The sequence below is a fragment of the Alosa pseudoharengus genome, unplaced genomic scaffold (assembly GCF_046254945.1).
Source record: "Alosa pseudoharengus isolate Yale_2024_CS ecotype anadromous, Long Island Sound unplaced genomic scaffold, YU_APseudo_1.1 YU_APseudo_1.1_scf_6, whole genome shotgun sequence".
Lineage (NCBI taxonomy): Eukaryota > Metazoa > Chordata > Actinopteri > Clupeiformes > Clupeidae > Alosa > Alosa pseudoharengus.
Window position 1 is genome coordinate 23,872,691 of NW_027468848.1, and position 13,564 is coordinate 23,886,254.

The 13,564-nt window shown below is 40.4% G+C and overlaps 1 protein-coding gene and 1 long non-coding RNA gene across 2 annotated transcripts; both read left to right on the forward strand.

The window, feature by feature from the left end:
• Positions 1 to 484: 484 nt before the first annotated feature.
• LOC143106855 (disintegrin and metalloproteinase domain-containing protein 9-like) lies at positions 485 to 10,092 on the forward strand. The gene is made up of 19 exons (XM_076271331.1): positions 485 to 644; positions 1,288 to 1,391; positions 1,683 to 1,741; positions 2,792 to 2,870; positions 3,641 to 3,717; positions 3,917 to 4,142; positions 4,232 to 4,297; positions 4,624 to 4,692; positions 6,717 to 6,886; positions 7,104 to 7,182; positions 7,304 to 7,452; positions 7,683 to 7,848; positions 8,001 to 8,093; positions 8,169 to 8,364; positions 8,589 to 8,682; positions 9,136 to 9,319; positions 9,534 to 9,614; positions 9,815 to 9,936; positions 10,089 to 10,092. Exons 1-19 carry the CDS (start codon positions 515 to 517, stop codon positions 10,090 to 10,092), a joined length of 2,148 nt encoding a protein of 715 aa, XP_076127446.1. The 5' UTR covers positions 485 to 514.
• A 3-nt stretch (positions 10,093 to 10,095) lies between these two features.
• Positions 10,096 to 12,155, forward strand: LOC143105780 (uncharacterized). Its single transcript, XR_012983540.1, has 4 exons — positions 10,096 to 10,212; positions 10,449 to 10,518; positions 11,045 to 11,112; positions 11,752 to 12,155. It is a non-coding gene; the product is annotated as an uncharacterized LOC143105780 (long non-coding RNA).
• The last annotated feature ends 1,409 nt before the right edge of the window (positions 12,156 to 13,564 follow it).

Here is a 13,564-nt window from a genome sequence, read left to right on the forward strand (position 1 = left end):
TTTTTTTCTGGTGACTGAGGCCTTGGTAAGCTACACATTTCTAACGGAGCAGGCATTTTCATTCTGAAACTGGAGGATTTTCTGTTGGAACACAAGTGTGGCCTACGTTCACAGGTTTGTAACCTATGTAGGCTATCAAAATTGAAAGTTAAGTGTAGCCCTAATCCAATTGAATGAATAAATTAGAAATTACTGTGAAGCCTACAACTGTAAGTACAAAAAACTTGTAGTTAATTGTACGGTTAACATCTAGAACCAAGAAATCATTCATCTCTTTCATTCATTTTGTTTGTATTTAGCTACATCAGAAACAGAAGATTGTTCTGACCCTTGTGCTTTCAGAGTTGCATAGTTATTAGTCAGCGTGACTTCTCTTTATCCTGGTAATGATGTCACACGTTTGAGCAACTCACTGGGTAAATTATAAATAGATACAATCTGCTGTCAAAACAGTGTCCATGTGGCATGCATGTAATGAGCACGTTTTGTTTCAGCTATTTAGTGATTGTGTTTTATGAAACAAAAGGATTTCGTTGTATTAAACAAGATATTTAAGTTGGCTGTCATGGGAGAAAAAAATTCTGTTTGGTGCTACAAGATCTTCAGCATTGCTTTAATCTTTGACCTTGTCAACTGCAATAATGGTAAGTAAAGTGAATATTGTTATAGCCTAGTCTTACTGTAATAACATTCAAATGAAACATAGGCTAATTGTTTTACTAAATGAAAATTGCAGTATAATTAAGTAGGCCTAGGCTATATCTTCACAATTAAATTAAATCAAATAAAACCCACTATAATGTTTATAATAACAGTTATGTTTAGTTTTACTGTGAGATCAATTCAGCTGGTTTAAACCTCTATGTGGTAGGCCTAGCTTAGTGTGAGAACAGTTGCTCATAGTTTTCCCTCAACAAAACAGCGTGGATACGGTTTCTTTAATCTATGGAGTCTGTAAATTAATTACGCCTATAGTAGCCTAGCCTATCACTGAAATGGGAGAAGGCAGTGGAACGGTGCTTGTGGATTTAATTTTGTGATGTATTCTTATGCCTCCTGAATTTTAAGGAAGAACATTTATTTAGTTACAATGCATTATTCATTCACAAAGAAAATTGGTGTCCTTAAAGGTTGGATTTTTTTTTTAATTAAAGCATGACGATCAATTTCCAAAGTTCTTCTTTTTAGTCAAGTTTAGCAAGGGTGTGTAAATGTTGTGTGACTGTAGGCCCACTCACATTTTACTGTCATGAAGTCAATAATCCTCTGTCACAATTCCATGTGTAGGGTCAGCCTTCCAGCAAACTTCTCGCTTCTCTGCTTATGAGGTGACCGTACCAAAACGCATAGCACGACAGAGGAGAGACCTGGATAACCATGACACAGGGGAGGTAAATTTCAAATCAAAAATCATCATCCATCTCAACTGTTGTGTTAATATGCCCTCACTGACATGCATACAGGTGGTCTGTCATGTTGATCACTTACATTTGTTGATGTACAGTAATATGAACTAAAGTTAGATTTATTACATAGACCAAGTTCTCTGCACCCTGACGGCTTGAGTTAATTTCTAGTCTCATCCTTCATGTGAGTGAGTGGTTTGTGGTTATGGTTAGTTAGCAGACACTTTTGTCCAAAGCGACTTAACAAATGACCAGAGCCCTTTTTGTCTGCCTAAGGTGACTTACACCATCCAAGCCCAGGGCAAGGAGCATGTTGTTATTCTGGAGAGGAACAAGTAAGTGTTTATATGAATCCCCCTCATAACCCTTAACTCTGCCATAATATTGTACTTGTTTCTCTGATCGATAGCCAGTTCCCGCTTCTCCGTTTTGTGCCTTGTTGTTATTTTGTACAGCATACTTACACACACCTGTCGCTGAGCTGTGATATATCCCGATACATTCTTGCATGCATATTCTTGGACCTCACTAGTAACCATTCAGACAACCTGAAAAAAACGTCTCTTTTGGCTTTTGTTGCATGCAAGTGTAAGCAACATGAACTGGTGAACCAATTTTGCTATCCCAGTGATCAGAAAAGACTCAGAAACAGAACCTATTTGAAGGATACATAAATAGATCAGAGAGGGTTTTGTTAGTAAAGTTTTACTTCACCAAGGTATGAAGTGGCAGAACAAGTGGCTTGAGAAAGTCTAATAATTTTATAATAATAATTTTTGTTTGTTTGCTTGTTTTGATTCCATAAAGGTGCACATTTAAATCAAAATAAAACTTCATAATTCACATTAACTGAAAGTGTATGAGAGATTGGCATCATGCATCAGCATAGCATTAAACAGAAATTCCTTGAGCTTCCCTGGTTGAACTGAAGTTGTAATTGCATGACAGGAACTATGTCTTCATTCTGTCTCTGACATCAGTAGCTGTTACGCCTAGACTGACGAGCCAGACCCACATTAAAATGTGCTGCCGCTAGGGTGCGTCTAGATTCTAGGCTGTTACGCCAGCTTTTCTATGAAATTATATTAGGAACAGATTGTGAAACATTAACAACAGCATTATCAAGGAAGGACCACTCCTACACTCCAAGTGTCTACGTATGTGCTGATGCAAAATTGTGGTTGATGCTGAGATAGGGTCTTTTCTGGCATGTTCCTGAGTAAGATGTTTCTCTGTCTCACTCTCTCTGTGTTAGTTTGTCTAGCCTGCACTGTGTTTGTTCATCACAATGTGCCCACATAGTACACACGCAACACATAAATATTCATATTTATATAATGAAATCACATTGTTGACGTCTTCATGTTCATGTGTTTTGTTCATAGGGTCCTACTTCCCTGGAATTTCACTGTTTACACATATGGTAAAGATGGCTCACTCATCACTGAGAGACCTGACATGCAGGTAAGAATCACATTCACACACAGAGATTCACATAGACACACATATACACACACACATACATAAAGATTCACATAGACATTCATATTACATCCACACATACACAAAGATTGACTAGACACACAGACACATACACACATACACATAGCAAGCTGTTTTTATTTACTTAAACTAAGCTAAGATAAGCTTCACAACATTTATTCTAGTTTTTAACAGCACTTGAACAGTGCTATAATCATCAGCCAAACATTGACCGCAAAATCACATGCTTCATGAAAAAGTCATGAAAACAGGAACTATCACTTAAAAAAGCATTTCCCCAAAACACAGAGTAGATGATGACAAATACATGGGGGCAGAGCTGTCAGGAAAACACTGCATCAGAGCTAGATAACACATTTACTGACATAATTTCGACATAATTTCCATTTTTTTTAAAGGAATGACCCCTAATGGAGAGCACATCAGTTATCCACATCCACAGCAATTCTCATTTGTGAACTGAAAACATATGCATGCCTGATGTTGTATGATGTAAATGAATACAGTAATTTCCTGTGTATTAGCTGCATTGTATATAAGCCGCAGGACAGTGTTTTATGCAAGTTAAAAGAAACAAACCATATTAATACCATATTAACTGCCCCTGTGTATTAACCTCATAGCTGAAGAAATTTTGCTAAATCAATGTATAAGCCGCGGCTAATAGTTGGGAAATTAGGGTACTCATTTTCCCTTCATTTAATTAATGTTCACCCTTCAATCCTTTGCAGAATCACTGTCACTACAGAGGCTATGTGGAGGATGTTGAGTTTTCATCTGCATCTGTCAGCCTCTGTTCTGGGCTCAGGTACAATCCCTCTAACTTCCTGGGTTGTTCTATGAAGTATAGTGCCTCTCAGCATTTTGTCTTTATACACTAAAAACTGATTTATATACTAACTCTGTGTTCAAAAGGAACTTTTTTAACATAAAAAAGTATCTTCATAAGTATCCTCAAAAGCTCATCAACAGTACATAATTGTCTTTATTTATGTATATGTCGTCAGTGGGTTTTTGATGGTAGGGAACACTACATTGGGGATTGAGCCTCTGGAGGGCTCATCTGGCTTTGAGCATGTGGTGTACCGCTTGGAGGATGAGGAGACAGAACCTGTCACCTGTGGAACCCCCCACACCCATCACCCTAGCGACAGTGACTCCCCCTTCAAAGCCCAGAACATTGGCCACTCTCACAGTGGTATGTCTGGGGATCCTGTCAGTCTTTTACTCAGAGTAAGTGTGTCTGTCTGTGCATGTGTCTGCTTATATGGCGGCATTCTTTTGCACATACTGTATATACATGTGTTTGTGTTTTTCACCAGAGGAGGCGAGCTATTATGCAGCAGACTCACTACGTGGAGCTGATTATAGTGGTGGATTACAATGGAGTGAGTAAGATTCACACCGACCCTTGAGCTTCTCACCTAAACCAAAGACACAAATCAAAAGAAAGATCTCCACACTTCAAATTAAAGTTTCTGGGACCATGTAACAGTGTACAGATTTTTCTTTTGAATCTCATCTTCAGTTAAGTTTTGATCGAGCACCCGTACAAATTGTTGGACGACCCTTGAGCCTCTCACTTCATCATAGTTCTTCATATGAATCAGTAAAGAGAATGTGATATGAAATCAGTGTCAGGCAGGTGCAATGTGGTTTCCTCACGCCCTTCTTGCTCCTCTCCTCTCTTTTCTCCCACTTTTCTCACCAACAGTTCAAAGTAATGGATAATGAAACCCGGGTTCAAGACCAGATGATACAGGTTGCAAATCGTCTAGACAGTGTAAGTCTTGAAGTGACATACTGTAAAAGTCCGGCTTCAGAAAGTAAAAGTCTTGCCACATTTTTGTTCCAACCATTCACTTAATCAGCTGATTCTAATTAGCACAGCTCTTAAGCCAGATAGATCAGGTAATTAGTGAAATCACTTGTGTTAAGTGCACAGGTAGAACCAATACATGGCAGGACTTTTACTCTCTGAAGCTGGACTTTTACATCTCTGGTCTGTCTTGAGAGAAAATGAAATTGAACATTATGTCCAATACTTTAATATGTTGGTTTAATGTGCAGCATTGGGCCCAATATTCAGTATGTGGTTTAATGTTCTGCATTTCTCACTAGTGGGTCACTTTGACACTAAAAGTATGATTCTACGTCTGCATCATGACCCTGTGTGATATCTGTACTGTTCTTTTAAACATGATAATGTAAGGCGCCAGAGTGGATATCACTTGCTGTTGTCTATTCTGCGTCAACAGTCATTTTCGTCATTAATTAAGGTAGACTGAATGTCTCCTGGCGTTGCCACAGTCACTGTATGATTATCTATTTCTTACTGTCGGGTACTTAGACCCTGGATGATTCTGTGTCAAGTCAGAGACGCATATTCTGGAGTACGCTGTGCTACGGGTGTGCCTCTCTCCTGTATACAGTGTGACGCTCCAGCTTTACCATGCTGGGTTAATCACTAGCCCTCTTGGTCTGTCAGTTGTTTGGCTGCTCTTTTGTGTTGTGTCTCTCGGCCTGCAGGGGGAGCTCTAGGTTTCTGATGACGTGGCTAATTGGTGGCGTAATTAGAAGCTAGATAAAACCTGGACCTCGCAGTCCTCGAGAGACCTCTTGCTTTGGCTTGCTCGACATCAGACTTGCGGCTGCGCTCCCCACGGACACATCTTTTTGCATTACATTTCATTATGCTGACATACACCACAGTTTTACTTTGGCATACATTTACTGACTTTTGTACATAGTTTATTTAATAAACCTATTTTCCGTTAAATATATTCCGGTGTGGTCTCCCCCTTTTATGTTGTGGCGGCCTTGAGCCAGGAAGTCATGACATGTGGATCCCGGACGAGCCCCCACATGTCATGACTTAAATATGAAAATAGGTTTATTAAATAAACTATGTACAAAAGTCAGTAAATGTATGCCAAAGTAAAACTGTGGTGTATGTCAGCATAATGAAATGTAATGCAAAAAGATGTGTCCGTGGGGAGCGCAGCCGCAAGTCTGATGTCGAGCAAGCCAAAGCAAGAGGTCTCTCGCGGACTGCGAGGTCCAGGTTTTATCCAGCTTCTAATTACGCCACCAATTAGCCACGTCATCAGAAACCTAGAGCTCCCCCTGCAGGCCGAGAGACACAACACAAAAGAGCAGCCAAACAACTGACAGACCAAGAGGGCTAGTGATTAACCCAGCATGGTAAAGCTGGAGCGTCACAACAGCCTAATAAACCTTATAATATTTTTACCAACAGTCTACATATTTTATGACTGTGACAGTGTATTCTTCTGTGAAGTCTATTTCTCTGTCAATTTTCCTCGTTCTGTCATTATTATCATTATTCACTTTTTTATTCACTTCATCACTATTCGCTACATATTCTCCCACCTCTTCTCCCTGCTCTTTTGTTTCACTACCGATCTTTCTCCTCTGAAACACTTCCTGTTTCTCCTCTTCACCTCACCAGCTGTGTCTCAAACCCCATACTTCAGTCAGTACACTGCTAGTGTCCACTGAGCACTTACTTGCGTTGTGCCCACTTTTCGATGGTTAGTACTGTCCCAATATCTGTACTATATACAAATAGCTTAGTATTTGAAGTGTGCAAATGGGAGACACAGCCACCGTCTCCATCCTTTTTCCTGGCCTCTCTCTATCCCTTTCTCCTGACCTCTCTCCATCCCTTTCTCCTGGCCTCTCTCCATCCCTTTCTCCTCTGAAACATTTCCTGTTTCTCCTCTCCATCTCACTGTCTCCATCCTTTCTCCTGACCTCTCTCCATCCCCTTCTCCTCCCCTGCAGATGTATGCGCCGTTGAACATCCGTGTGGTGCTGGTGGGGTTGGAGATCTGGACGGCAGGGAACCTCATCACTGTGGACAGAAATGCTGGGGGCGTGCTGTCGCGCTTCAGGGAGTGGAGGGCACAGAATCTGCTGCCCCGCCATCGCCATGACGCCGGCCATTTTGTTGCGTATGTGTGTGTGTCTGTTTGTATGAGTTTGTACCTGTGTGCAGTCATTCAAATGTTGGGCTTTATATTTCGTTTTTAGTTTATATCCAAATGAATAACACTCATTCTGTTCGTCAAAAAATAATGTAGTATAGTTCCGATTACTTAAATCGTTTGTCTCCCTCTTTCCCACCTGCATCACTTTCTTGTCTACCTCTTCTCCACTCGTCTCTTCCAGGAAACAACATTTTGGAAGTATCGCTGGGCTGGCCTACGTTTCCACTGTCTGCAGTCAGTTGAGTGCTGCAATAAACATTGTAATTCAGCAGTTCTTCACATAAGCTACATTACAGCAAAATGCACCTCTGTCTTTCCAAAAGAATTTGTACAAGACATCATGTTAGGTCACTAATCAGGTTGTCTTTGTTCCTTCCAAAGTACGCAAGCGTGGGCTACCTCTCATCCATTATGTCCCATGAACTAGGCCACAACCTGGGTATGGGTCATGATCGTCCAGGCTGCCACTGCCCAGCCAAACAATGCAGAATGGGCGCCAAAGGCACATGTGGAGACTCATGTGTTGATATGTGAGTGATTGTTGAATTTTTTTATAGCATTTGTGTGTTAGTCTCTGAATGATAATGTGTGGAAAGAGTTCAGAACACTGTTTCTGAAACAGATAATACAGTATAATTCTGTAAGGGAAAAAAATGACCGAATACACACATCCATTAAATGATCTCTTTACTTTCTCTCCTGGTCTCCCACTTCCATCTTTCCCTTTCCCTGGGTCTTTGCTCCTTTTCCTCCTCTGCAGTGTTTTCAGCGACTGCAGTGCTGATAGCTTTGAGAAGTTGATGCTGAAAATGGGCCACCATAACTGTCTCCTCAACGTGCCACAGCCACACAAGACCTACCGCAAGCCCTACTGTGGCAACAAGCTGCTGGACCCAGGGGAGGAATGTGACTGTGGCTTGGAGGAGGTGTGTGTGTGTATGTGTGTGTGTGTGTGTGTGTGTATGTGTGTGTATGTGTGTGTGTGTGTGTGTGTGTGTATGTGTGTGTATGTGTGTGTGTTTTAAGCATGCATGTGTTAAGTGTTTCTCTACTGTAAAACTACTGTTCGTCTCCTCAGGAGTGCAAGAAGGACCCGTGCTGTGAGCCAAACACCTGTAAGCTGAAGTCCTGGGCTCAGTGTACCGATGGGGAATGCTGCAGGAACTGTAAAGTAAGTCATCTCACAAAAAAAATTCAACTATTATATTTGATCTACATTACTAATGATTGTGTCTTTCACTCTCAGTTCCTGCCAGGTGGTTATGAGTGCCGCAGCCGGTCAGATGAGTGTGACCTTCCTGAATACTGCAGCGGCTCGTCTCCTTTCTGCCCGGCTGATGTCTTTGTGCAGAACGGGCATGTCTGCAGGAACAACCAATCATATTGCTACAATGGCGATTGCCAACACCATGACACCCAATGCAAGACCTTATTTGGTTCCAGTGAGTTCCAGCTTCTATTTAGTTTTTCTTCAGTTTAACTCTTCATTCCTAAATCTTAAATAAACACACAGGGCTTTAACAGATATGGTATCTCTATGCACAATACCTGTTTTATGTGCTGAATATCTTTGCTCTTTACATTTCAAACTGCGTTTCAATATATTTTCCTATTTTCAGTAGCATTATGTGTTCAAAAGTTCTGACCCAAGTTTTTTCTTTGACAGAGGCAAGGTCTGCAGCAGATGTGTGCTATGAATTTGTGAACTCTAAGGGGGACCGCTTTGGAAACTGTGGTGGCAACCGGGGGTGCAGTGCCAGGTTAGATACACATCTTCAGACAGCACACAAACAATAACATACAACAACATAGAAGCTAGAAGCTAGTTTACTATGACAATCAAATATATATCTGTGAGGGGGCGCTATGGTGCACGTACGGGTCCAAGTGCCCACAGGGACACACACACACAAACACACACAGACACACATATATATATCTGGGTAAACAGGACAGGAAAAGAAATTACTGTGGTATAATTATATATATATATATGCACTGCTTAAAAAAAAGCAGTGCCCTTCTCTCCATTCTCAAACTACATTCACAGAATGTCTGACAGTTCTTGCAAAATAAAACACTTGCCTCAAAAGTTTTACTTGTGCTCAGAACCAAACAGTGTCAGAGTGCCGATCCAGTGTAAATTGAAGTGTTTCCTTAATTTGTTTGAGCAGTATATAGTATATATATTTGTGCACATTGTATCCCTGCAGGGATGCCAAGTGTGGGAAGCTGCAGTGTGAAAATGTTCATTCGGACACCGTGTTTGACACTGAGCCCTCCATCATATCAACCACCATTGGTAAAAACAAGTGCTGGGGGGTGGACTTCATGATGGGGCCTGATGTGTTGGATCCAGGAATGGTTCACGACGGAACAAAATGTGGAGAAGACAAGGTGAGTTGGCATTACAAGGAAAAGAGGAAAGCCTCAGTGTTCACACGCACGCACACACACACAGGTATCACCATGAAGAACACAGCAAAACCACACCAGTAGTGATGACAACTAGAGAGAAATAATAGATAAATAAATAATGTTACATGCACAGATATGTTTTTATTATTAAAATGACCCGAATGTGCTCTTCTGTGATTGTCTTTGTCTCCAGGTGTGCTTGAATAATAAATGCAAGGATGTGTCAGAGCTCCAATTTGACTGTGACATGAAGGACAAATGCCATGGCCACGGGGTAAGATTGTACTTCAGTACTCTCACTGCCCCGCACTGTTCATCCAGCTTGCCACATCTATCTGTCTTCTTCTGGGCTTTAGTATTTGTCAGTGTTTCTTAGAGTTTTCCCCTCTGACTTAACTGAAAGAAAAAATACCAGTCTGCAATAAAAATGACTCTGAGACAGTAAACACGGATCTGTATATGTTCACATTACAGGTCTGTAACAACAATAAAAACTGCCACTGTGATTACGGATGGGCTCCCCCTTTCTGTAAGGAGGAGGGTTATGGAGGCAGCATCGATAGCGGTCCCACATGGAACGGTAGCCTGAGACTGAGGCATCCTACAGTATCCATGTTTAATGATATAGAAAACATTAATTTAGAATGGCTTAGTTTCCCACACAATAAGTTGCTGATAAGAACATTTCCATTTAAACCTCACTATCTGGCATGCTCTTTCTCCCTTCCTCTCTGTCTTAACCCTTTAGATAAAGACAGGGCCACCAGGGTTGGTTTGCTGACGTATTTCTTCCTAGTTCTTCCTCTGCTCCTGCTGGGTATGACTGTGTTTATTGGTTGGAACCAGCTGCAGCAGCACTTCTGCAGGAACAGGTGCGAGTGACTGAGGGATGGGAGGTTATGGGGTTGGAGGCAGGACAGGAAATTACCTCACAATAAAGTATGTGTACTTCATGTAACCCAGAGCCCAGATGTAACCCTGATGTAACATGATAGATCGAATCAAATTCATTCGATTTTAGCTTCAGAAGTTTGAAGAACTGATTCCATGCTGAAGTGGACACTTGAAAGGACACCTGAAAAGGAGACTCTTACTCTTTCTCCTCTAGGACTGAATGTAGACAGCAGACCAACAATCAAAACTTAGCCTCTCAGGCAGGAAACCCTACTACAGATGGAGTGAGTCAGAACACACACACACACACACACACACACACACACACACACACACACACACACACACACACACACACACACACACACACACACACACACACACACACACACACACACACACACACACACTCACACTCACACTCACACTCACACTCACACTCACACTCACACTCACACTCCCTGCATAGACATGGTGAGAAAACAGTTGTGATTGTGTTTTATGAAAATTAACAAAGACTGCAATTTCATTTTGCTTTTTTTCTGATTATTTACATTAAATACTCATACATCTTCTGGACGGAAGAGAGCATTTTTGTTCTTTATTTCTAAAGGTAGAAGATTGCTGTAGATTCACCTTCCTGAAGAGTGTGATTAGATTCAACAGATCACACTGAAATGGCTCAATCATCCTAATCCATCTTTAACACAGGAAAATAAAAGAGTAATCTATGCTGATAATGTGGCGGTTATAATAGTTGAAGCACTAAAAAAAATCAGGGAGCTCAGATTTGCTTTTTGTGTTTTGCAGGTTGTTCAGACCTCAATGCTGGCCTTTGTGCCTTCTTATGGACCTTCGAACCCGCAATCCCAATACAAGTAAGGGTGATGCTCAGATATCTATGGCTTAAAGCAACAAGCAATTAATTTTGGTATCAGCTTCTGATGCATTTTGGTGGCATGTGGTCATCTGATGGAGAGATAAAACTTCTGTGTTCTGGACAATGTTAAGAAAAGCTTTTTTAGCATTGCCTTGACTAAACAGTACATTTAGAGAGAGAGTGGTGGGACGGGTGGGGTAGCCCAGTGGTAAAGGAGCTGAGCTAGCATGCGGTAGCCAGAAAGTTGTGGGTTCAATTCCTTGGCTTCCACTGTTCTGCCCTTGAGCAAGGCACTTAACCCCGAGTTGCTCCGGGGACATAGCCTATGTAAGTCGCTTTGGATAGAAGCGTCTGCTAAATCTAAATGTAATGTATATTTCAGGTTTAAAAAAAAAAAAAAAAAACATCTGAAGTGACCAGATTCATATATTGTATCAAAACGGTTGTTTGTTCACATTCTGTTGCTATATCCAGGTTTTATAAGGGGCTCATTACAAATCTGCAATAACAAATATGACAGAGCATGCTTTTTGTTTGGTCATTTGTCAGTAATCAATTATAACAATCTCCAACCATACCTTGAGGTTTTATCTAATAATTCACTTGGCTTTTACCCGTTCTCTCTCTCTCCACTTAGACCCCATACTGTAGCGACACACATGAGGCCTCAGCGACTTCCTCCTCCTCTTCCTCCTCCTTGTGTATAGTACTAGGCAAGACAAAGGTGTCTGTCTACAGAAATGCTGTTGCGGGTATATGAAGGAGTCCGGCACCAGCAGTTTTCAGTGAAAGATTATGTTAAAGATAACGCAGGACATTATATTCTAATTGGGGAACACAACCCACTCACACAAACGACTGTGGTTCTTATCACTTCATTTTTTTCTGTATGTTTATTTTATAATGCTGTGAATACAATTTGTTTACATTTTTGAAAATTGTTCAGTTTTTAAGTAAATTGTGGGTTTTGTTCATGATAAGTACAATCATTGTCATCATGTGTAAAATTGTGTATGGGTAAAGATGACATAGAATGGATGAAAGGAGTATTTACCCATTGAGATAAAAAAATAAAATTTTCAATAGATTTCATTGGCAAAGTAAATGATCTAATGTAAAATCATAGTACAATTTCGAAATACCCATTATTTCCCAACTATAAAATGAGGTTTATACATTGATTTTAAATTCTGAATTTATCAACCAAATCATTGGAACTTACCAGATCACCTATTATGTTGTAGTTTGATATGGGTTTCAATTGATCTTTCACTCAGCAATACTTTTTGTGTCCTTCTCTAACATTTACTCTGGTGAAATGAGCTTTTATTTTATTCAGCTAGTTTTAAAGGACCAGTATGTAGGAAATAATGGAAAATGAACTGTAACCATTCCAAAAATGATCACCATATGTTGTCAGAGAGTAAGGAAACACGATGAATTGAAGTAATGGCTTATTTGACATTACTATAAGCCGTAAAACCCTGTAAAACCCATGAAAAAAATGAGTTACGGGGTGGAATCTCTTGGAATTTTCGTTTATGCTTTGAACGATTAATTCTAGAATAGTGTATTAATAATGGGCTGGCGTGTCCTCCTATTTGTGTTGCCAAATTAGCAAAAGCCAACTTGCTGTCAATTGCAGTCATGAACGCCTACGAGAGGCAGGCAAATTTCCCAAATTAAAACAAGAAACAAATTAAGTGGACATCTGAGGAGCTTCCTGAGATGGTGACGTCTTCGTCAAACGAAGAATATCAAGTCTGACGCAGAACTGGCCATATTTCTCCACAACAGGTAGCCTAGGCTAAACTTCATCTGCATCGCTAACTTCAGCTAAATATGTTACGTTGGTTAGAAAGGTATTTTTTGTTTTCACTGTTTCCGTAATGTGTAGCTGGGTCATAGTTGGAGAAACGTTAAAGCAGCTGCAGGTCAACTAACGTTAGCTAAGTCTTCATTACATCTGGCAACCCAGAAGAGGCTCGCGTCTGGTAGTCTTGAGAACGTTCACCATTGTTTTGATTTTGGCCTACAGAACGTTCTGTAACAATCCTACAAATCGCTCCTTTAAATGAAAGGTTCTGATGTGACATACTGCTCCATTATGACATCACAATGACACTAGGGTAAGCAGTGTCAAAGGGCCTTGAGATAAGAGCCCTCTTACAGTGTCTCTACAGAGCAGCCTACAAACATAATAAAAAATCCCAATAATATCCCAACATATGTCCTAAAAAAGAAGAAAGCAAATTAATGCTGACATACAGTTTCCTCATCTACATATTAAGTAGGCTACACTGACTGTTGGGAAAGAAACAGCTATGTTTTGAACAAATTTAAACCTATCCAAAGCTATGTCAATGATCACTCTATCACTCAAAGAAGTGACTACAACTACAATATAAAGTTGCAATATAAAGAGCACTGATTGTTAAGTAAACTAAAGT